Source organism: Salvelinus alpinus, chromosome 23 (genome assembly GCF_045679555.1).
Source record: "Salvelinus alpinus chromosome 23, SLU_Salpinus.1, whole genome shotgun sequence".
Lineage (NCBI taxonomy): Eukaryota > Metazoa > Chordata > Actinopteri > Salmoniformes > Salmonidae > Salvelinus > Salvelinus alpinus.
In genome coordinates, this window is record NC_092108.1 from 13,034,216 (window position 1) to 13,058,423 (window position 24,208).

Genomic DNA, 24,208 nt, shown 5'->3' on the forward strand with positions numbered 1-24,208 from the left:
CTGTCAGGGTTGGCCCCAACACCATAGTGTTCCTTGTCAGGGTTGGCCCCGGCACCATAGTGTTCCCCGTCAGGGTTGGCCCCAGCACCATAGTGTTCCCCGTCAGGGTTGGCCCCAACACCATAGTGTTCCCCGTCAGGCCTGGCCCCAGGCAGCATATGGCAGCTTAGTCATTAGTGTCTGTCCCATCCGGATATGAGATCAGATGATGTCAACACCAGGAGGGCTAATGGATAAGAACACTCTGAACTGGCATGGCTTACACCTGCACTGTTAGTTTAGTCCCAACTGTCTGGATGAGAGGGGGAGAGTGATCCTATTCACTGATGATCTATGGCTGCATTTCCTTCCACAAAGTTATTTCCCCTCCCCTCTTCGACCTTGGTACACCTTATAGGGTTCTATGGGTGAAAGCAATATGGTGGAAACTGAAAGTGGCACTGTTGACTTAAACTTACACGAACCAGGCAGGAGTGGAGGATACATACTTTCCTGGAATGAGACGCAGCCCGTGTCTCTGTGAAACAGCTAAGTGGCCATGTCTTTATACATCCCTGTGTTATGTTCTATGAGTCAACAGACAGTGCATCAGGGCTGATAAGGCAAGTGGTGCAGTCAGTCGCTGGATCATTGATTTATAGAAGCATTAAGACTAATGGATGAATGCCAGCCATTACTTTGAAAATTAGGTAAGAAAATCACTTTGGACCGTTATTTATTGTTGACGGGAACTGGTTACATGAATGAAACGTTGACTTTGGTTGATCGATACGCTTGTCGATAGGTGTGTGTCTGTAAACTTGACTGGGTTTTGTTGATCGATACTCTTGTCGATAGGTGTAGGTGTGTCTAAACTTGACTGGCTTTTTCCTTTTGTGTTCATGTTGTAGACAAGGGAGAAAAGTTGATACACAACATTTATTTTGTAATGATAGTTTATTGATTAAAACTGCGTTAAGAAGCTAAAGCATGAAGTCTGATGTGACACAGTCAAAATCATAATTTATATTAATGCTTAGATCATTTGTCACTAAATAATTATAAATAGAAAGGTGTGAACTGATCAACTATTTTAAATAGATTGCTATATCATTCAAAATGTATATATGTTTTTTATGACTGGCAGCTATGAGTTGAGTGATAAAGGATATTTAGCAGCCATACCACCCTGAATGTCTCTTGATCTATCTAAAGCTAAATAGGGTAGGCGCTGGATGGGAGAACAGATGATGTAGCCTAAATGAGAATGTGTTTGGGGGTAGCCATGCTGAGGGTACTCTGTGCGCTGGTTTCGGGAGGGAAGGTCATGGCGTATTGCTGTGCTGACACACTAAAGGTGGTGGAAACGTACCTTGTAAATCAACATAGTAACTGTGTATTTAGACACCAAAGTTCACAGAAAAGACTGTGATTATGACACTGGTTTTGAATTCATGCGAGATTAATCTTGTCGTTCATTTAAATATCTTGTGTAAATTGCAAAGCAGATGACATCTACGCTCTGCCTGTGCGAGGGAGGGAGGGAGGGAGGGGGGAGGGAGGGAGAGAGGGACAGAGGGGGGAGGGAGAGCAGATTACTTTCCATTGAAATATTAGCTGTCTGCTATATTGAAGAATGTTTACCTAATAACTTCAAATAAACTAGTTTGCTGAGGCCTCTCCATCATAGTGCCTGTGTCCATATAATGCAGAGATAAGCTCCTTCAGATGAACGCCGCTGTTTGTTTTAATCAGTCTGTTAATTAAGGTACACGCTGACAGTCATAGAGGGTCAAATGGGTTTGAAATCTCTCCATCTTAGTGTAATAAAACATCTAGGCTATCCTAGACAGCCAAAAAGACTGAGATAAGCATATTTTTCTATTTTATATAACCTTTATTTAACTAGGCAAGTCAGTTAAGAACAAATTCTTATTTACAATGACAGCCAAGGAACAATGGGTTAACTGCCTTGTTCAGGGGCAGAACGACAGATTTTTACCTTGTCAGCTCGGGGACTCAATCCAGCAACCTTTCGGATATCTAGATATATCAATTGTAATAAATAACAATAATAATAATACAATGTATTAGGTTCTAAATCACTGGTAAAAGGCTAGGCCCGCTCTAACTTTAGATTACGTTTTTTACCATTGTTTCAGTCCATCTGATTTGCCACAGAAAGAAAGGACCATCTTTAGGAAAGGCGTCCTGCACCCGTCCACAGAGTTACATTACTGTCTGTTTCAATCCACAGGTAGGCGCAAGAGGGGAAAAAAAGAAAGGACCTCCTTCACTTCAGATGCCCTGTCCAGGGTCGTATTCACTTGGCACCAAACGGAGGAGAACGGACTGAAACAGGGAGGGACTACCTGATCTTGTCCATTAACTAACGCTTGTTTTCGTTTTCCATTGCAAAACGTTTTGCTACATTGTGCAGTAATGAATACGACCCAGCATCTAACCACACAGTTCCAGATGGTTCTATCAGAGAACATGGCAGCCATGGCCAACAGTTCACACCAGTGGTATGACAGTCTGCAGCGCTGGCACCTGGAGCTCTTCCTGATACCCGCCTCCCTTCTCACCCTGGCCACCCTGCTGGCCAACCCCATCGTCCTGGCCTGCATCCTCTTCTCCCGTTCCCTGCGCCAGGAGACCCGCTACCTCCTCCTGGCCAACACCCTGGCCGCAGACATGCTCTTCCTCTCCCTCAACCTCGTTACTGTAGTCTGTAATACTTTGGGGGTAGCCATGCTGAGGGTACTCTGTGAGCTGGTTTCGGCAGTGACCGCCGTGGCGTATTGCTGTGCTGTGCTGACCGTCACACTAAAGGTGGTGGATACATACGTGGCGGTACGTTGGCCCCTCCACTACCACGATCTGCTCCCCCCGGCCCGTACCCGAAAGATCCTAGTCGGGGTCTGGCTGTTAGCCGCCATGTACCCCCTCTCCCTGGTCATCGTCATGGAGGTGATGGAGGACAACGCCCCACAGAGGTCAGAGGTGTGTCTCATTCTCATCTCCATAGGCAAGATGGACAGAGAGATGATGGTGGGCGTTCACATCTACTTCACCATGGGAGCTGTTGTCTGCACCCTGCTCATCCTGTATTGTTACGTCCGTCTCTACTGGGTCACCAAGACCCAGGGCATCTGGCAGAGCCGCTACTCCCGGGCCCGGGTCACCCTCTTGGCCCACGGGGTTCTGCTCCTGCTCTACTTCAGCCCGGGCCTGGTCTTCACTGTGGAGCTGGTTCTGTACCAGCGCCAGGAGGTCAGCCAGGATATCCGCGTGTGGATCAACACTGTCAATATGTGTATGCTGATGCTACTGCCCAGGGCCTGTGCTCCCTACCTGTATGGTCTGTGGTATAGGGATATCTCTGATACTCTGCTGGCGGTGCTGCACCGACGCAGGAGGCTCAGTCAGGTCACTGTGGCCTAGAAATAAAGACCCACACACTCACAACCCCATAAAGAGGAATGAGAGGGCCGAGGGGTTGTTTAATAGAGATTCTTGTGAGAGTGCCCAGCCTAAACCATTGGTCCCCAAATATTTTTACCTAATGAAGCTCACTATGTTCTCCTGTGACTCACGGTTTGCCATGTGCAAAATCATTCCCCAACCCCAAAGCTGCCTTGAAAAGACCATAACTTTTTAAGACAAAAACATTAATTGCTTCACTTTTTAACCTTTTTTCATTTAATTGGTACTATTGCCAAGCTATTTTCCATGTGTCAATGCATATACGGTGAGCTCCAAAAGTATTGGGACAGTGACTCAGCGACACATTTTTTGTTGTTGATTTGCCTCTGTACTTCAGAACTTTGCATATGAAATGATACAATAACTATGAGGTTAAAGTGCAGACTGTCAACTTTCATTTGAGAGTATTTTCATCCATACTGGGTGAGCCGTTTAAAAATTACAGCACTTTTTATACATAGTCCCCCCATTTTAGGGGACCAAAAGTATTGGGACAAATTCACTTATGTGTATTAAAGGAGTCAAAAGTTTAATATTTGTTCCCATATTCATAGCACGCAATGACTACATAAAGTTTGTGACTACACATTGGTTGGATGCATTTGCAGTTTGTTTTGGTTGTGTTTCAGATTATTTTGTGCCCAAATAGAAATGAATGGTACATAATGTATTGTGTCAGTTTGGAGTCACTTTTATTGTAAATAAGAATATCATGTGTTTCTAAACACTTCTACATTAATGTGGATGCTACATTGATTATGGATAATCCTGAAAGAATTGTGAATAATGATGAGTGAGAAAGTTACAGAAGCACAAATATCATATACCCCCCAAATAAAATGCAAACCTCCCCTGTTATTGTAATGGAGAGAGATTAGCATGTCTTGGGGGGAATGCTAACCTCCCCTGTTATTGTAATGGAGAGAGATTAGCATGTCTTGGGGCCATGATATTTGTTTTATATGTTTGTGATTGTTCTGGAATGTCTTTCCTAATATCTCCACAAATAATGAAACGTCATTGGCAGGTTCAGCGCCTCTTATTTCCGCATACCATATTCCTCTTTATGTGGAGACTTTAAAATGGCTTGTTTTGTCGGGTGTCTACTTTGAGAATGTACTTGTTATTGTTGCTTTCCCATATACTTTTAAAGCAGCTGGGACTGTTTCATGCACTGAACATTGAGCTTGTTTTAAAAACAATGTAGGTGGGGTTGAATCAATTCTACATAACCCAAATACAACCTACATGATCGTCACACATTATATGATGTCAACAAGCTACATAAGCACCCAACAGCTGGGCTTTTATGACCGTAATATTATGGCAAAGTAGCATTTCTGTCCATTTGCCTCTAAAGACTTGTTTGCCCTTATCTGGGTGTCCAAGGAGACCAATAACAAACGGATCTGTGGATTGCCTAATGGAAGACTTCACACTTAGTGGCATCACCTCTAATGGCCTGATAGAAAAGAAAAACACGATCTCCTCAAACTCATTGTTGACACAGTCGGTCGGGGATGGTGGACACTGGACAAAGAAGAGGGAGACACGGCACGTTAGCTCTGTAGAGATGGCCGCTGAAGAGAACCAAGTGGTCCTGTCTCTCCTCTGTGCCTTTGGGACCTGGTACAACAGCTCTGGCCACGCTGAGAGACATAGCAGAATCTCCTCTGAGACCAGCGGCAACACCTCAGACACTACAAACACGACTACCAACTCCTTCCAGAGACAGGTGGAGCTGTTCACCCGCGAGTGGCACGTCTTCCTGCCTCCGCGCCAATCCAGGGCCATGCATGTTTGCCCCATCCTGGGCTTCCTGGCAGTTTCTCTGGTGATTCCTGTCATCCTCACCCGAATCCTGACCAGGTGAGTCACCTCAAATCCAAAAATTGTCCCTTAGATCAGATGCATGAGTGTGATGGTGTGTAGACCTGATGGATAGGTGTGATGGTGTGTAGACCTGATGGATAGGTGTGATGGTGTGTAGACCTGATAGATAGGTGTGATGGTGTGATGGTGTGTAGACCTGATGGATAGGTGTGATGGTGTGTAGACCTGATGGATAGGTGTGGTGGTGTGATGGTGTGTAGACCTGATAGATAGGTGTGATGGTGTGTAGACCTGATGGATAGGTGTGATGGTGTGTAGACCTGATGGATAGGTGTGATGGTGTGTAGACCTGATGGATAGGTGTGATGGTGTGTAGACCTGATAGATAGGTATGATGGTGTGTAGACCTGATAGATAGGTGTGATGGTGTGTAGACCTGATGGATAGGTGTGATGGTGTGATGGTGTGTAGACCTGATAGATAGGTGTGATGGTGTGTAGACCTGATGGATAGGTGTGATGGTGTGATGGTGTGTAGACCTGATGGATAGGTGTGGTGGTGTGATGGTGTGTAGACCTGATAGATAGGTGTGGTGGTGTGATGGTGTGTAGACCTGATGGATAGGTGTGATGGTGTGTAGACCTGATGGATAGGTGTGATGGTGTATAGACCTGATAGATAGGTGTGGTGGTGTGATGGTGTGTAGACCTGATGGATAGGTGTGATGGTGTGTAGACCTGATGGATAGGTGTGATGGTGTGTAGACCTGATGGATAGGTGTGATGGTGTGTAGACCTGATAGATAGGTGTGGTGGTGTGATGGTGTGTAGACCTGATGGATAGGTGTGATGGTGTGTAGACCTGATGGATAGGTGTGATGGTGTGTAGACCTGATGGATAGGTGTGATGGTGTGTAGACCTGATAGATAGGTGTGATGGTGTGTAGACCTGATGGATAGGTGTGATGGTGTGTAGACCTGATAGATAGGTGTGATGGTGTGTAGACCTGATGGATAGGTGTGATGGTGTGTAGACCTGATGGATAGGTGTGATGGTGTGTAGACCTGATGGATAGGTGTGGTGGTGTGTAGACCTGATGGATAGGTGTGGTGGTGTGTAGACCTGATGGATAGGTGTGATGGTGTGTAGACCTGATGGATAGGTGTGATGGTGTGTAGACCTGATGGATAGGTGTGATGGTGTGTAGACCTGATGGATAGGTGTGATGGTGTGTAGACCTGATGGATAGGTGTGATGGTGTGATGGTGTGTAGACCTGATGGATAGGTGTGGTGGTGTGTAGACCTGATGGATAGGTGTGGTGGTGTGTAGACCTGATAGATAGGTGTGATGGTGTGTAGACCTGATAGATAGGTGTGGTAATGCTACTGTTTTAACCAATGCTTTGAGATCTACTTAAGCACATAAGGGTTAGGGTCCGTGTCAAATTCATTCCACAGAGGGCTGAGTGTCTGCAGGTTTTCCTTCCTCCCTTGTACTTGATTGCTGAATTAAGGTAACTAATTAGTAAGGAACTCCCCTCACCTGGTTGTCTAGATCTTAATTGAATGGAATAAACCAAAACCTGCAGACACCATGGATTTGGAACCCTGGGTGAGGGTAAGGTTGATTTGGAATTAGGCATATGTAGCATTCATCATCTCCTCCTCCTCCCCCTCCTCCTCCTCCTCCCCCCATCCTCCTCCTCCTCCCCCCTCCCGCCCTCCTCCTCCTCCCCCCCCACATCCTCCTCCTCTTCCCCCCCACCTCCTCCCCCCCTCCTCCTCCTAGCCCCTGGATGCGCCAGGAGACCCGCTACCTCCTCCTAGCCAATGCGTTGCTAAGCGACATGCTGTTCGTGTCGCTGTACATGGTGAGTGCCTGTCTGAATGCGACGGGCGTGCTGATGTCAGAGTGGGCGTGCTCTACCATCCTCTTCCTGCTTGGGTTGCTGTACTGCGCTGGGATCTTCAGTACCAAGGCCATGGTGCTGGACACCTCACTGGCTGTGATGGCTCCACTTCGATACCACGCCCTGTGGCCCGTCTCCAGGTAATGGGAACACGGGCTGGGAGAGTTTCATCAGTACTTCTTATGACTTCACTGCATGATGTAATAATGGATGGAGTTTAGAGAAACTGTTATGTATCTTCTGTCTTTCCTCCACTGGTGGCCCTTTTCTTGTGGAAACAGGTCACAAATCTTGCTGCTGTGCCAAAGCAAGTGAAATGGATAAACAAAAGTCAAATAAACAAAAAGTGAACAGTAAATATTACACTCACACAAGAATAGACATTTCATGTGTCATTATGTCTCTATATACAGTGTTGTAACGATGTGCAAATAAAGTAAAAAAAAAAAAAAAGGGAAAATAAATCAACATAAATATTTACAATGGTGTTCGTTCCCTTTTCTGGTGGCAACAGGTCACAAATATTGCTGCTGTGATGGCACACTGGTATTTCACCCAGTAGATATGGGAGTATATCAATATTTTCACATTATTTTGGGGTCTGTTTAATCTGAGGGAAATATGTGTCTCTAATATTGTCATACATTTGGCAGGAGGTTAGGAAGTGCAGCTCAGTTTCCACCTCATTTTATGTCTCTCTCTCTCCCCACTTACTCTCCCCTTTCTCTCTCCCCTTTCTCTCCCCTTTCTTGCTCCACTTTCTCTCTCCACTTTCTCTCCCCTTTCTCTCTCCACTTTCTCTCCCCTTTCTCTCCCCTTTCTCTCCACTTTCTCTCTCCACTTTCTCTCCACTTTTTCTCTCCCCTTTCTCTCTCCCCTTTCTCTCCACTTTCTCTCTCCACTTTCTCTCTCCACTTTTTCTCTATCCCCCCTCTCTCTCCCCCCCACCCCTCTCTCTCTCTCCCCCCCTCTCTCCCCCCCCCCTCTCTCTCTCTCCCCCTCTCTCTCTGTCTGTCTGTCTCTGTGTGTGTGTAGGACGAGGAGGGCGATCGCTGGTATCTGGGCTGTATCTATGTTCTTACCAGCAGCATCTGTAGGGGTGCTTGTGTGGTACCACTCTACTGGACCCTGTTCCCTACACATCTGCTCCCTGCCCCTCCTGCTGGTCCTCACCGTCAGCCAGTCCACTCCCATGCAGGTGGCTCTCAGTCAATCAATCAAATAACCAAGCAATCACAATGGAGATTACTGTGTAAACCAAGGGTAGGCAACCCTGGTCCTGCAGTGCTTCATGTTTTTTAACGGAACTGGAAGTCCAGGTGTGTTGAATTTAGGCAATTACTGATCAATTAGCTCAGTTGGTGTGGCGCGTAGTTGGAACAAGATCATGCAGTACCTACAGTGCTATAGGAACAGGGTTGTCTGCCTCTGGTGTAAACCTAAACAATAATTACATTCAAGAGTGAGGTTTAAGTATATTACAAAAAATATATTTTTATTTTATTTATTTAACCTTTATTTATCTAGGACTCCCAATCACGGCCGGATGTGATACAGCCTGGATTCGAACCAGGGACTGTAGTGTAGTTCTTATTTTGGTCTAAGATGTACTTTATGTTTTGTAAAGTGAAACCAGTATGTGTTTTTGCATACTACTGGCTTCTGTCTCATTACATGACATTATCATTCTCAGGTGTCCATGCTGCTGGCAGTCACAGGCGTCCTCCTCATTCTGCTCCTGGTCTTCTCTGGCTATGTCGTTCTGTATTGTCGCACCCGCATGTCTGGCGTGTGGAGAGGTGAACGCTCCTCCCGGGCCAAAGGCACATTCCTCATCCACTACTTCCACCTCATCCTGTCCTTCCTGCCCATGTTGGTGCTTCTCATCAAGCTACTGCTCTACTGCCACCTTGATGCCCTGGACCTGCGTGCCAACCTGTGGGTGTCCCTGGTGGTGTGTAACATCCTCCTGGTGCTCCCCAAGGCCCTGGCTCCCTACCTGTACGGCCTCAGGTACAGGCACCTGTGTGAGGCCTTGTTGGCCTTTTATGGGCTGAAGCGGCCCACTGCCGTCTCGCCTGTCTTGTGAGAATAAAACAATAAAACATTTTCCTGGATTTATAAGAATATTAGCACAGAGAAGAATTGAGGAGATGGGTCGGTTGACACACGTTTCACTCTGGTGTATTTCTCAGCATCAGTATATCTTACAAGAGTATTTTCAATATTAAGAGAAATATCAAGGTCTTGAGTTGAAATGGGGACCCTTTCCTGCTCATATCTTATTCCAACATGGAGTTGTAAAGCCTTCAAACACTTTGTCCACTTGTGACAAGCAACCCCATCCCAGGGTTGGTTGTCAGGACAGTATGGGGCTGGTTGTCAGGACAGTGTGGGGCTGGTTGTCAGGACAGTGTGGGGTTGGTTGTCAGGACAGTATGGGGTTGGTTGTCAGCACAGTGTGGGGTTGGTTGTCAGGACAGTATGGGGTTGGTTGTCAGGACAGTATGGGGTTGGTTGTCAGAACAGTATGGGGTTGGTTGTCAGGACAGTATGGGGTTGGTTGTCAGGACAGTATGTGGTTGGTTGTCAGGACAGTATGGGGTTGGTTGTCAGGACAGTATGGGGTTGGTTGTCAGGACAGTATGGGGTTGGTTGTCAGGACAGTATGGGGTTGGTTGTCTGGACAGTATGGGGTTGGTTGTCAGGACAGTATGGGGTTGGTTGTCAGAACAGTATGGGGTTGGTTGTCAGGACAGTATGGGGTTGGTTGTCAGGACAGTGTGGGGTTGGTTGTCAGGACAGTGTGGGGTTGGTTGTCAGGACAGTGTGGGGTTGGTTGTCAGGACAGTGTGGGGTTGGTTGTCAGGACAGTGTGGGGTTGGTTGTCAGGACAGTATGGGGTTGGTTGTCAGGACAGTGTGGGGTTGGTTTTCAGGACAGTGTGGGGTTTGTTGTCAGGACAGTGTGGGGTTGGTTGTCAGGACAGTGTGGGGTTGGTTGTCAGGACAGTGTGGGGTTGGTTGTCAGGACAGTGTGGGGTTGGTTGTCAGGACAGTGTGGGGTTGGTTGTCAGGACAGTGTGGGGTTGGTTGTCAGGACAGTATGGGGTTGGTTGTCAGGACAGTGTGGGGTTAGTTGTCAGGACAGTGTGGGGTTGGTTGTCAGGACAGTATGGGGTTGGTTGTCAGGACAGTGTGGGGTTGGTTGTCAGGACAGTGTGGGGTTGGTTGTCAGGACAGTGTGGGGTTTGTTGTCAGGACAGTATGGGGTTGGTTGTCAGGACAGTGTGGGGTTGGTTGTCAGGACAGTGTGGGGTTGGTTGTCAGGACAGTGTGGGGTTGGTTGTCAGGACAGTGTGGGGTTTGTTGTCAGGACAGTATGGGGTTGGTTGTCAGGACAGTATGGGGTTGGTTGTCAGGACAGTGTGGGGTTGGTTGTCAGGACAGTGTGGGGTTGGTTGTCAGGACAGTGTGGGGTTGGTTGTCAGGACAGTGTGGGGTTGGTTGTCAGGACAGTATGGGGTTGGTTGTCAGGACAGTATGGGGTTGGTTGTCAGGACAGTGTGGGGTTGGTTGTCAGGACAGTGTGGGGTTGGTTGTCAGGACAGTATGGGGTTGGTTGTCTCACACTATGCGATTGGTTGTCAGGACAGTGTGGGGTTGGTTGTCAGGACAGTGTGGGGTTGGTTGTCAGGACAGTGTGGGGTTGGTTGTCAGGACAGTGTGGGGTTTGTTGTCAGGACAGTGTGGGGTTGGTTGTCAGGACAGTGTGGGGTTGGTTGTCAGGACAGTGTGGGGTTGGTTGTCAGGACAGTGTGGGGTTGGTTGTCAGGACAGTGTGGGGTTGGTTGTCTCACACTATGCGATTGGTTGTCAGGACAGTATGGGGTTGGTTGTCAGGACAGTATGGGGTTGGTTGTCAGGACAGTATGGGGTTGGTTGTCACAATGTGTGCCCTTTGTTTTTCAGCATCAATTGAACCAATTTAGAAAGTTTTAGAAAAAAAAGTATATGCTTTCTTTATTGAACAGTATTTCTATCTAACATAATAAAAATACACAAGTAAAAATAAATTGAACGTAGTTTAATATTTGCTTCGACATTGTAGTTCTTACTCCACTCAAATCGTCATCAATGCTTAATAGAACAATCAGTAGCCATCTGATATTTGGATGAATATTAAATATTTTATTTAAGTGAAAAAAGTGTACAGTACAGCACAGTGTACAGCACAGTATAGAGTAGAGTACAGTAAAGAAAAGTAGTGTACAGTACAATACAGCAGTCGAGTACAATATAGTATACAGCCCAGTATACAGCAGAGTACAGCACAGTATACAGTAGAGTACAGTACAATACTGCACAGTCGAGTACAGCACAGTAAAGTAGAGTACAGTACAATACAGCAGAGTACAGTATACAGTAGAGTACAGTAAAGAAAAGTAGTGTACAATACAGTAGAGTACAGCACAGTATACAGTAGAGTACTGTACAGTATACAGCAGAGTACAGTACAGTATATAGCAGTGTACAGCAGAGTACAGTACAGTATACAGCAGAGTACAGTACAGTAGAGTTTAATTCAGCACAGTAGAGCACAGTAGAGTACAGTACAATACAACACAGCAGAGTACAGTACAGTAGAGTACAGTACAATACAACACAGCAGAGTACAGTACAGTATACAGTAGAGTACAGTAAAAAAAAGTTGTTTATTCAGTGAAAAGCATAGTGTATTCAGTACAGTAAAGAAAGTGAAGTATAGTTCAGTACAGTAGAAGTACAGTACTTTAGTATTATATTCTACTGCTCTCTACGGAATTAAACGCTACTGTACTTTAATGTACTGTACTCTACTGAATTAAACATAACTGTATGGTACTGTACTCTAATGTACTATACTCTACGCAATTAAACTCGACTGTACTCTACGGAATTAAACTGTACTGTACTCTACTCTACGGAATTAAACTGTACTGTACTCTACGGAACTAAACTGTACTGTACTCTACCGAATTCAACTGTTCTGGACTGCAGTGGATGGCTGTGGAAGATCTTCCCATCAGAACTATCTATAGGCTAACCAAAATGTTTTGTTTATAAGAGCGTCTTTGAGATTCTTGCTGTAATGAAAAGCGCTATACAAATTAAACGTGTTATTACACTGTACTGTACTCTACTGTACAGTACTCTACTGAATTACTCTGTACTACACTATGCTGCACTGTACTGTACTGTACTCTGCTGAATTAAACTCTACTGTACTGTACTGTACTCTGCTGAATTAAACTCTACTGGACTGTGCTGTGCTGTGCTTGCTGTCCAAACTTGTGAAACATAGACATCTTTTCAACATCTGGAAAATACAGTCAGGTCCATAAAAATGTGGACATTGACCAAGTTATTATTATTTTAGCTGTCTACCACAGCAATTCGGAGATTAAATTAAATAATTAATATGAGCTGAAAGTGCAAATTTTCAGCTTTAATTTGAGGGTATTTACATCCAAATCGGGTGAACGGTGTAGGAATTACAGCACTTTTTATATGTGGTCCCTCTTTAAGAGACCAAAAGTAATTGGACAATTGGCTGCTCAGTTCCATGGCCAGGTGTGTGTTAATCCCTCATTAGTTTGTTTACAAGTAAACAGATATAAGGTCTAGAGTTGATTTCAAGTGTGGCATTTGGAATCTTTTGCTGTTAACCCTCAATATGAAATCCAAAGAGCTGTCACTGCCAGTGAAACAAGCCATCATTAGGCTGAACAATCAAAACATACCCATCAGAGAGATAGCAAAAACATTAGGTGTGGCCAAATCAACTATTTGGTACATTCTTAAAGAGAAAGAACCCACTGGTGAGCTCAGGGACACCAAAAGGCCCGGAAGACCACGGAAAACAACTGTGGTGGATGACAGAAGAATGATTTCCCTGGTGGAGAAAACCCCCTTCACAACAGTTGGCCAGATCAATAACACGCCTACTTCCTGGATGGTATCTGTGTCAAAGTCAACATTCAAGAAAAGACAGAGTAAATACAGAGGGTTTACCACAAGACGGAAACATTGGTAAACCTCGAAGACCAGATTAGAGTTTGCCAAACAACATCTATAAAAAGCCTGTCCAGTTCTGGAACAACATCCTATGGACAGATGAGACAAAGATCAACTTGTACCAGAATGATGGGAAGAGTATGGAGACCTGAAGGAATTGCTCATGAGCCGAAGCATATGTTACGTTCCCCAGTTTCTGTGTTGTAGTTTGTGTATTTAAGTGTGTGTTTCAGGAGATGGCTTCCTGATTGGTCGACTCCATGGCTAATTGGAGCTAACCCCGCCCCCTCGTCAAGAAGCAGCTGTATCCAATTAGACTCCTGAAGCTATATAAATGCCAGTGTTCTGTTCAGGAGAGAGGAGAATGCAGAGAGAATTCAATTGTGATTGTGATAGAGAGAGAATATTCAATTGTGATAGAGAGAGAATATTCAATTGTGATAGAGAGAGAATATTCAATTGTGATAGAGAGAGAATATTCAATTGTGATAGAGAGAGAATATTCAATTGTGATAGAGAGAGAATATTCAATTGTGATAGAGAGAGAATATTCAATTGTGATAGAGAGAGAATTCCATTGTGATAGAGAGAATTAAATTGCTGAGAGCGGTGTTGGTTGTTTTTCAGGGTGCAGAGGGTTATATAGTGTTGGTTGTTTCTCAGGGTGCAGAGGGTTATATAGTGTTGGTTGTTTTTCAGGGAGCAGAGGGTTATATAGTGTTGGTTGTTTTTCAGGGTGCAGAGGGTTATATAGTGTTGGTTGTTTTTCAGGGAGCAGAGGGTTATATAGTGTTGGTTGTTTTTCAGGGTGCAGAGGGTTATATAGTGTTGGTTGTTTCTCAGGGTGCAGAGGGTTATATAGTGTTGGTTGTTTTTCAGGGAGCAGAGGGTTATATAGTGTTGGTTGTTTTTCAGGGTGCAGAGGGTTATATAGTGTTGGTTGTTTCTCAGGGTGCAGAGGGTTATATAGTGTTGGTTGTTTTTCATGGTGCAGAGGGTTATATAGTGTTGGTTGTTTTTCAGGGAGCAGAGGGTTATATAGTGTTGGTTGTTTTTCAGGGAGCAGAGGGTTATATAGTGTTGGTTGTTTTTCAGGGAGCAGAGGGTTATATAGTGTTGGTTGTTTTTCAGGGAGCAGAGGGTTATATAGTGTTGGTTGTTTCTCAGGGTGCAGAGGGTTATATAGTGTTGGTTGTTTTTCAGGGTGCAGAGGGTTATATAGTGTTGGTTGTTTTTCAGGGTGCAGAGGGTTATATAGTGTTGGTTGTTTTTCAGGGTGCAGAGGGTTATATAGTGTTGGTTGTTTCTCAGGGAGCAGAGGGTTATATAGTGTTGGTTGTTTTTCAGGGTGCAGAGGGTTATATAGCGTTGGTTGTTTTTCAGGGAGCAGAGGGTTATATAGTGTTGGTTGTTTCTCAGGGTGCAGAGGGTTATATAGTGTTGGTTGTTTCTCAGGGAGCAGAGGGTTATATAGTGTTGGTTGTTTTTCAGGGAGCAGAGGGTTATATAGTGTTGGTTGTTTTTCATGGTGCAGAGGGTTATATAGTGTTGGTTGTTTTTCAGAGAGCAGAGGGTTATATAGTGTTGGTTGTTTTTCAGGGAGCAGAGGGTTATATAGTGTTGGTTGTTTTTCAGGGTGCAGAGGGTTATATAGTGTTGGTTGTTTTTCAGGGAGCAGAGGGTTATATAGTGTTGGTTGTTTTTCAGGGAGCAGAGGGTTATATAGTGTTGGTTGTTTTTCAGAGAGCAGAGGGTTATATAGTGTTGGTTGTTTTTCAGAGAGCAGAGGGTTATATAGTGTTGGTTGTTTTTCAGGGAGCAGAGGGTTATATAGCGTTGGTTGTTTTTCAGGGTGCAGAGGGTTATATAGCGTTGGTTGTTTTTCAGGGTGCAGAGGGTTATATAGTGTTGGTTGTTTTTCAGGGAGCAGAGGGTTATATAGTGTTGGTTGTTTTTCAGGGTGCAGAGGGTTATATAGCGTTGGTTGTTTTTCAGGGTGCAGAGGGTTATATAGTGTTGGTTGTTTCTCAGGGAGCAGAGGGTTATATAGTGTTGGTTGTTTCTCAGGGAGCAGAGGGTTATATAGTGTTGGTTGTTTTTCAGGGTGCAGAGGGTTATATAGTGTTGGTTGTTTCTCAGGGAGCAGAGGGTTATATAGTGTTGGTTGTTTCTCAGGGAGCAGAGGGTTATATAGCGTTGGTTGTTTTTCAGGGTGCAGAGGGTTATATAGTGTTGGTTGTTTCTCAGGGAGCAGAGGGTTATATAGTGTTGGTTGTTTCTCAGGGAGCAGAGGGTTATATAGTGTTGGTTGTTTCTCAGGGTGCAGAGGGTTATATAGTGTTGGTTGTTTTTCAGGGTGCAGAGGGTTATATAGTGTTGGTTGTTTCTCAGGGTGCAGAGGGTTATATAGTGTTGGTTGTTTCTCAGGGAGCAGAGGGTTATATAGTGTTGGTTGTTTTTCAGGGAGCAGAGGGTTATATAGTGTTGGTTGTTTCTCAGGGTGCAGAGGGTTATATAGTGTTGGTTGTTTTTCAGGGTGCAGAGGGTTATATAGTGTTGGTTGTTTCTCAGGAAGTTATTTGGTATGTACTGTGTTAGTTGTTGCTGGGAGCAGTTGGTATGTACTGTGTTAGTTGTTGCTGGGAGCAGTTGGTATGTACTGTGTTAGTTGTTGCTGGGAGCAGTTGGTATGTACTGTGTTAGTCGTTGCTGGGAGCAGTTGGTATGTACTGTGTTAGTTGTTGCTGGGAGCAGTTGGTATGTACTGTGTTAGTCGTTGCTGGGAGCAGTTGGTATGTTCTGTGTTAGTTGTTGTTGGGAGCAGTTGGTATGTACTGTGTTAGTCGTTGCTGGGAGCAGTTGGTATGTACTGTGTTAGTTGTTGCTGGGAGCAGTTGGTATGTACTGTGTTAGTCGTTGCTGGGAGCAGTTGGTATGTTCTGTGTTAGTTGTTGCTGGGAGCAGTTGGTATGTACTGTGTTAGTCGTTGCTGGGAGCAGTTGGTATGTACTGTGTTAGTTTGTTGCATTTTCAGATAGAGCTTATTTGATGTCCTTGGTTTCTTAGTTTGAGTAATTGTTTGATATTCTGTTTCATTTGTTCCCAGGGGGGAAGGTGAAGGCACCTAAGGAGTGCTTAGGCAAGAGGCCCGTGGGCATACATATACCCGTAGTATATTCACTGTCTTGGCACACTAGTTAAGACCTGGGCCGACCACCCCCTGTATTTTGGTTAGGGCACCAGGTGGTACTAAGTTAGGTGGGTAGGCAGGTAAGATAGGAGAGGGGGCTTTGACATTTACTTTCTTTGCTTTGGTTCCATCCAGCCCCTTTTCCCCATATTACCGTGTGATGGAATAAATTCCTTGTAAACGGTACCACTCTCTGCCTTTGTCATCCTTTCTCACACCTACAGTCCCATACCTCTTTCACTTCACAGGGAGTTGAGTTGTAGCAGGGTGTTGCATTCCCTCTTCATAGAGGCGTGCGTAACAGCATACTATACCACCTCATCTGTGAAGCATGTTGGAGGTAGTGTTATGGCGTGGGCATGTATGGCTTCCAATGGGCCTGGTTCCCTTGTATTTATTGATGCTGGGACTGCTGACAGAAGCAGCAGGATGAATTCTGAAGTGTTTAGGGCTATATTATCTAATCAGATTCAGCCAAATGCTTCAAAAATCATTGTAGGCGCTTCATAGTGCAGATGGACCCAAAGCATGTGGAATCTTCTGCAATGGCCAAGTCAATCACGTGACCTGAATCCAATTGAGCATGCATTTCACTTGCTGAAGGCAAAACGCCCCAAGAACAAGCAGGACCTGAAGACAGCTGCAGTAAAGGCCTGGCAGAGCATCACCAGGGAAGAATCCCAGCATCTGGTGATGTCTATGGGTTCCAGACTTCAGGCAGTCATTGACTGCAAAGGATTTGCAACCAAGTATTAAAACTCACAATTTAATTTATGATTGTTAGTTTGTCCAATTACTTTTGAGCCCCTAAAATGGAGGGATATGTATAAAAAATTGTTGTAATTCCTACACGGTTCATACAGTATTTTTGACAAAACCCTTAAATTAAAGAGTAAAGTCTACACTTAAAGCACAGCTTGATTGTTTCCTTTCAAATCCATTGTTGTGGCGTACAGAGACAAAATTATGTAGTTTGTCACTGTCCAAGTACTTATGGACCTGACTGTAGTTTTTCTCGGTGTCTTTTCAACTCATTTAGTACTTTAGTAATGGGGATGGATTATGACCAGCAACCCCAACATCAATGTGACAACCACCCCCACCCACCCAATGCTAATTAAGATGCTAGTTACCACATGGCTTGACCTATAATAAACTCACAAATAGGCTTGAAATAAAGCTCTCCCTTTCCTGTTTTCAATAAAAGTATTTGTTTATAAATACTTCCATCATACAACAGTTTATTAAAGAAATAACAAGCTATGAATATTTACTTTCACCAATTAAAAATGTATAATATTCCATCTTACCTCAATGTTCTGTGACCCTGACCTGACCACATGGAGGATACACGTTTATCTTGAAATGATGACAACCTCTTTGACTTTTGAGTAATAACCAGTGTGACAACAAACTAGTGAGACAACCAACCCCTGTCTCCTCTATTTTGTCCTTCAGAAAGTAATGATAGCTCAAATCGCCCACACCAAGAGTCTGTGACATGAACACTTTTGACATTGACCTTAATTGACCAAGCTGCTGTCTCTGATTCTATCATTTTCTAAATGGTTAGTTAACAGTGAGTAGGTTTACATGCACACTGATAATTCGATATCAAACTGATTTTGGCAGATGGTCAACTATGGCATTAGTCATGAGTAGATATATGTTGTAGTCCTCAAAGAGACCAGAGAGTCAACAACATCTGGAATCCACATCTGTTGCTGGATGTCAAATGAACGTTACCACGGGAACTGGAGAAATGTTATCTAACTACTAATCTCCTTTAACCCAGAACTAAAAGCTTGGTAATTTGGTCAATGGCTTATTATTTACCCAGTCTGTCCACAACAGATTATGTAACAACCTGCTTATCTATCAACTGTCATGTCAATGTAAACTAAAGCTAACACGTTTTTCGGGAAATAATTTTGTCAAGAAATTGCTTTATTTTCATGACTCACAATGCCACAATGTGTATGCATTGAACATCCACTAGGGGGCAGTTGTGTTTCAAAACAGGGTTTTCGACTGATGACGTAAGGCATTGACAAGTTGGGACAAAACATTGAAAATGGGTCAGAGACCAAAAGTGAGGAAGTAGCTCTCTAAGGATAACTTTCCTCGGCTAAATGGGATTGTGCAATATTGTAATGAAATTACGACATGATTAATTTAACTCCTCCCTACTGTAGAGATTTGCTGCGGCTGCAGCAGCATGTTTTTAACCGTTCTACCCACGTGCCCCATATCGGGTTACAACTGAAAAACATACCCTTTGTTTAACACATGGCGTAGAGTTATAAAGAGCTTCACTGTTTTATATAGCTTTAAAATTATTTTAAAAATCAGGACAATAGAATACAACACAACTATATGTCATTGACCAGTGTGTGATTGAAAATAATGTAAATTGTTGTTTGTTTTCCATCCAATTTATATTGTAAAAACTTTGTCAGCTTTCAGCATTAAGGAAAGTTACTAAAGTATGTCTGATTCATACTACACTTGTCTCTCAACTCATGATCATAAATGACCCGATGAGTACTCATTAGGCCTATCGCACTATTGGGCAATAGTCTGCACTTTATTACACAATTGGTGTTGACAACAAAGTTTCCCGATTTTTTTGTGGAAAAAGTGTTCAACTTCAGGGAAGTTTTGTTTGCAAACAAAGGCCAGCCACGCGGACGACAGAGGTGCTTTGGGAAGTGCTGTTTTCTGATTGCACAACTCTAAGGCACAACCACTTCTTATGAAATACACTACCCATAAGCACCAATAACTCCAGCTGACTGGGTCGGCAAATTCTGAGGATGTGACCTATATCTCCCTGTGATGTTTACACTTTGTTACAGTTCTTTGTCTCTGCGATCATAACAAGTCAGGATGTCTGGGACATAGAGAAATACATATTTTTCTGTTTTTCTTTATGTGTAAAGAAACCTATTTTTATCATAACATTTTTGGACCAAGAATTTTCGGAACAATATTTTCTTTAAACTTTTTTTTATTTTTCCACGACTCCAAATAGCCGAGGCGGCTCATACGGAAAATTTTGGATAAGGTAATGTACTTTATTAAAAATAGCAAGTAATATATAACGTGTATTTCAATACGCGTTTGTATTCCGTTGTTGCATTGGATTTTTGGTCAAGATATCGTATGCATTAATTTGTTGCCCTAAACTTAATTGCTCACTGTTCAAGGTTGCCGAGAATAAGTCATCGGTTTTTGGCTGATGGGACACAATTGAAAAGCCTACCGTCTATAACAGATATCACGAGTTAACTTTTTTTGAGTTGTTATTGTACATGCGTTTTATGTAAAACATTTTCAGTCAACGTATTGCTGCATAATAATAATGTTCGATTCCATGCTGCATAACATTGATTCTGTCAATTCTGATCAGAATTTAAACTGCTCAACGTTTTGGGTGATTTGCTTGTTTATTGTGTGTAATTAATTAAATTTAAAAAAAGACGTGACAAGAAGACGAGGTCACTGTGGCCATATAAGACATGCAATAGCTGTTACGTGCGGAGTAAACTCCACTCCACCATGGAGTTTAGTCCGCTAACTTTGTTGTGGTCTTTATATAGCCTATAGCTACACATGTCATAAGAAGGGAATGTTACATGCGTCAGGGAAGGAGGCACTGCCACTTGCAAACCCTGTCTTTTGTGTTACTTAAAATTACTAGGAGGTGTTGCAGCTGTGGACTAGGATAACACACGCAAACAGTTGTATGTTTTGTTCCGCTTGTGCGTCTGTACCGCCAGGTTAAATATAGCCGGGATGAGAGTGACTACGTTCATCAGATAGCTGGCCAGACCCGTGCGCTGAGGTTAATAGCCGCCTCGATTTAGTTACGGCAAGCACGTGACCTGCGTGAAGAGCGCTCGTGCCTCAAAGACGACATGAGCAAATGTCAACATCTATATCTTTATGTAAAAAAAAAAAACTAGCAGATTCTCCTGGCAGAATGAGACAGAGTGAAGGAGTCGTTTTCCCGTCTAAATGAAATAGATGGTTTGAGATAGTTGGCCTGGGGCTATACACCTGTGCGTGTGCGTGTTCGTGTAAAAACTGTGAGCTGAAGACAGCCTACGCATACCGTTTTTTTGCTCCAAACTTGCCATTCTCTGGAAGTGAAAACAAAATGACTCAGAAGGAGTGACCCCGAGGCTCTTCTCCCAGAATTGACGGTAATCTGGTATGGCATTAATCTGGTTTAGCAGTCAGTCTGTTTCAAAGACTATGCCCCTAGGCGCACACAGTTAGAGGATCACTGTTGAAAAGACTATAGGTCCGGCTTCAACCGGTGTCGCAGATTGCTCACTGTTAAAAGCATGATGGGGTGATGCCTATCTTTTCTTCACTTAGTTTCATTCAAAGCAAACATGATTGATGTACCATTGCACAACAACCTTTCTAGCTCTATTGTCCTTGTGATTGCTGGCCTTTTCAACTGTAGTACAGGGAACATCTGCTTCAGTACAGAGGAAGGGGTTAGTTTGTAGATATGTGCATATTTACCTGGTTAAATAAAGGTTAAATAAATAAATAAATAAATAATAATTCAGGGGCGGCTCAAGCATTTTGGGGGCCCTAAGCGAGATTTGGTTAGTGGGCCCCCCACCTCCCGGCAAAGTTAATTTCCTGTAGTTCTACACATTTTGCCATGGGGTGTAGAATTTTTTTTGCAGTTTTAAAGCAAGTTCTCCGAAATTCTACACATTTTGTGACTAATGCCATGTTAATATGATATTTGTCGCAGCGTTCTAAGGCACTGCATCTCATTGCTAGAGGCGACACTACAGACCCTGGTTCATTTCCAGGCTGTATCACAACCAGCCGTGATTGGGAGTCCCATAGAGCGGCACGCAATTGGCCCAGCATCGTACGGGTTAGGGTTTGGCTGTCATTGTAAATAAGAATTTGTACTTAACTGACTTGCCTAGTTAAATATATATATTTTTTAAATAACAAAATCCATCGGGGCCCCCTGGAGGTGGGTACAGTGCAGGGTACAGTATTTGATTACTACAAGTTTAGATAGCTGGCTAGACTAACTACCAATCTAAGCGTTGTTAGCTGACATGCTGACTGTCAGTGACGGACATAACAAGAGAAAAATGCTGATGCACAAGCACATTTTGAAATTGCACCCGGTGTGTTCTACTATTCTTACTCTCAATAGTAAGTTGCGATCCCTGCATGAGTTCTAAAAATTATTGAAATACAAATATGTTTTGGGGACTGGGGCCCCCTGGCGGCCGTGGGCCCTAAGCGACCGTTTATGTCGCTTATGCCTGGAACTGGCCCTGTGCGTATGGCTGGATTTTCTAAGCTCTCTCAAAAAAAATTGTTCCTCTACTGTGATGCAAGATACAGTAGCTCTACCCTGAAGACGGTGGAATTGTTAGTACAACTAGTTTTCTCTCTCTGAAGCGGAAAGCAGGCTGTTTCCCTTGTGACTTCTTTCTGGCTATTGCCTCTGGAGTGTACTTGGTTTCTCCATTTCGTCACAGCAGCAGTGGTTCAAGTTCAGTAGTTAAGTTCAACTTCAAGTGACTTGTATAACTTGATTTATACCTATTTATAACAATTGTAAGTTTTGATCTAGAGCTACATAGGCTTATAACAGGTCTGTAACACATGCACGATCAGATCTACTGTTCCTTAAACACCACATATAACCTGACTCACACGTATATAGGGTTATATCATACATGTAACACATTTATAATCTGAATTAAATATACAGCGTAAATAGACCTATAAAACGAGTAAACAGCTAATTTATTGCTTGATCTACACCCATATCTACTATACCACTTGAACCTTATTTCCTGTTGTCCCTCCAGGTATCCGGTCGGTCTATAACCTTATTTCCTGTTATCCCTCCAGGTATCCGGTCGGTCTATAACCTTATTTCCTGTTGTCCCTCCAGGTATCTGGTCGGTCTATAACCTTATTTCCTGTTGTCCCTCCAGGTATCTGGTCGGTCTATAGGGCAGCAGCCATGGTGTTGATCCTGGGCAGACGGCTCAACAGGGAGGACTCTGGGACCAGGGACTCCCCCGCCGTCAAACGAAAGGTGCTCACTAAACCCACTCATTTTATCACAACTCCAAGTTCTTACTAGTCTTGACAAGTGTTTTGAAGGGCAATGTGTGTCAATTATTTCTCAAGTGGCAAATAAAAACATACTAAAATCAAATTTTTCCAAGAAGAAAAACAAACGGGAACATGGCCAAGACCCCCACTTCCAGTTTATAAACCAGTGCAGGGTTATCACTTTTGACTGTAGATTAAAAGTTACAGAGTAGGCCTTTAAAATTAAATTAAACTCATTCATTTCATCCCTCCAAGGTATTCGAAGTGGACTCCAAAACCCTGACCGGTAATGAAGTTCTGGAGTTCTCATCCGGCTCCTCCCACTCGGAGGCCATCTTGCAGGTGTTCAACGAGTTCCGTGACAGCCGCCTCTTCACCGACGTGGTCATCAGCGTGCAGGGCCGCGAGTTCCCCTGCCACCGCGCTGTGCTCTCTGCCTGTTCCTCTTACTTCCGTGCCATGTTCTGCAATGACCACCGCGAGTCACGTGAGATGCTGGTGGAGATCAACGGCATCCTGGCCGAGGCCATGGACTCTTTCCTCAGCTACGTCTACACGGGCCGCGCCAAGATCACCACCGACAACGTGCAGTTCCTCTTCGAGACCTCCAGCCTCTTCCAGATCTCCACGCTCCGCGACGCCTGCGCCAAGTTCCTGGAAGACCAGCTCGACCCCTGCAACTGCTTGGGCATCCAACGCTTCGCCGACGCCCACGCTCTGAAACAGCTGGCCAGCCGCTGCCGCTCGTACGCCCTGGCCAACTTCCCTGACGTGGCCCAGCACGAGGAGTTCCTGGACCTGAGGAGAGACGAGCTGGAGGAGTACATCTGCAGTGACGAACTGGCCATCGGGAAGGAGGAGGTGGTGTTTGAGGCGGTGATGCGCTGGGTGTACCACAGTGTGGAGCCCCGGAGGCCCGTGCTTAAGGACCTGCTGCACCACGTCCGGCTGCCCCTGCTGCACCCAAACTACTTTGTCCAGACAGTGGAAGGAGACCAGATCATCCAGACGGCGCCAGAGTGCTACCAGCTCCTCCACGAGGCCCGGCGGTACCACGTACTGGGCAACGAGATGATGTCCCCCAGGACCCGCCCACGCAGGTACTGTGCAGGGGATGCTGGGAGGTGTAGTTCAGATACTTGGTCAGTCAATTAAATTCAATAGAATTGCATTGTCCCTCAAGGGGAATTGTATTTGGCACAGCTCTATGGATAGTACAATTCAACACATCTAGGTAAGGCAGAATTCACCTCATGCCTTCAAATAATCCTTTATTTATTATAAGGCCCTGAAGGCACTAGGGACCTCTCAAATATGAGGAAGTGTTGTGACTGAATACGGTACAGTTCCTTCTTCCTGCCAGTCAACTGGAAGACGGATTATATGTCATCTCTAATTCCTCTTGTCTTGTCACTCATCTTTCACAATCATTTTATGGAGATGAACTGTAATTCTAAAAAGAAGGATAAGAATGTCTGTTTGTAAACAAAGACCCCTGCCACTTTGCTCTCGGCTCAAGTAAAGAACCACCCACCTTTGCCTCTGCGAGGAGAAAGACGAGAGAGACAGACAGAGAGTGATGGAGAGAGAGAGAGAGCATAAGACAGAGATGACTGAAATATAAGAG

At 44.3% G+C, this 24,208-nt stretch overlaps 3 protein-coding genes across 6 annotated transcripts in view; all 3 read left to right on the forward strand.

Moving 5' to 3' along the window:
- Positions 1 to 2,245: 2,245 nt before the first annotated feature.
- Positions 2,246 to 4,003, forward strand: LOC139551320 (probable G-protein coupled receptor 148). Its single transcript, XM_071362822.1, has one exon. It carries the CDS (start codon positions 2,422 to 2,424, stop codon positions 3,424 to 3,426), a length of 1,005 nt encoding a protein of 334 aa, XP_071218923.1. The 5' UTR covers positions 2,246 to 2,421; the 3' UTR covers positions 3,427 to 4,003.
- Positions 4,004 to 4,495: 492 nt separating this feature from the next.
- Positions 4,496 to 9,301, forward strand: LOC139551321 (probable G-protein coupled receptor 148). Its single transcript, XM_071362823.1, has 4 exons — positions 4,496 to 5,337; positions 7,092 to 7,352; positions 8,248 to 8,410; positions 8,906 to 9,301. The coding sequence occupies exons 1-4, from the start codon at positions 4,778 to 4,780 to the stop codon at positions 9,299 to 9,301; spliced, it is 1,380 nt and encodes a 459-aa protein (XP_071218924.1). The 5' UTR covers positions 4,496 to 4,777.
- Positions 9,302 to 19,273: 9,972 nt separating this feature from the next.
- LOC139550260 (kelch-like protein 24) overlaps positions 19,274 to 24,208 on the forward strand; it is a 48,596-nt gene continuing 43,661 nt past the window's right edge. For 2 of the 4 annotated variants that reach the window (XR_011669995.1, XM_071361036.1), the window contains exons 1-3: positions 19,275 to 19,525; positions 22,458 to 22,561; positions 22,837 to 23,681. Coding sequence is in view for 3 of the 4 variants with exons in the window: in XM_071361036.1 (XP_071217137.1) it covers positions 22,487 to 22,561; positions 22,837 to 23,681 (920 nt within the window). In the remaining variant the exon portion in view is untranslated. Of the gene's footprint in view, positions 19,526 to 20,351; positions 20,667 to 22,414; positions 22,562 to 22,836; positions 23,682 to 24,208 lie in introns of those variants that run through there. The other 2 variants (XM_071361037.1, XM_071361038.1) reach the window with 2 other exon arrangements.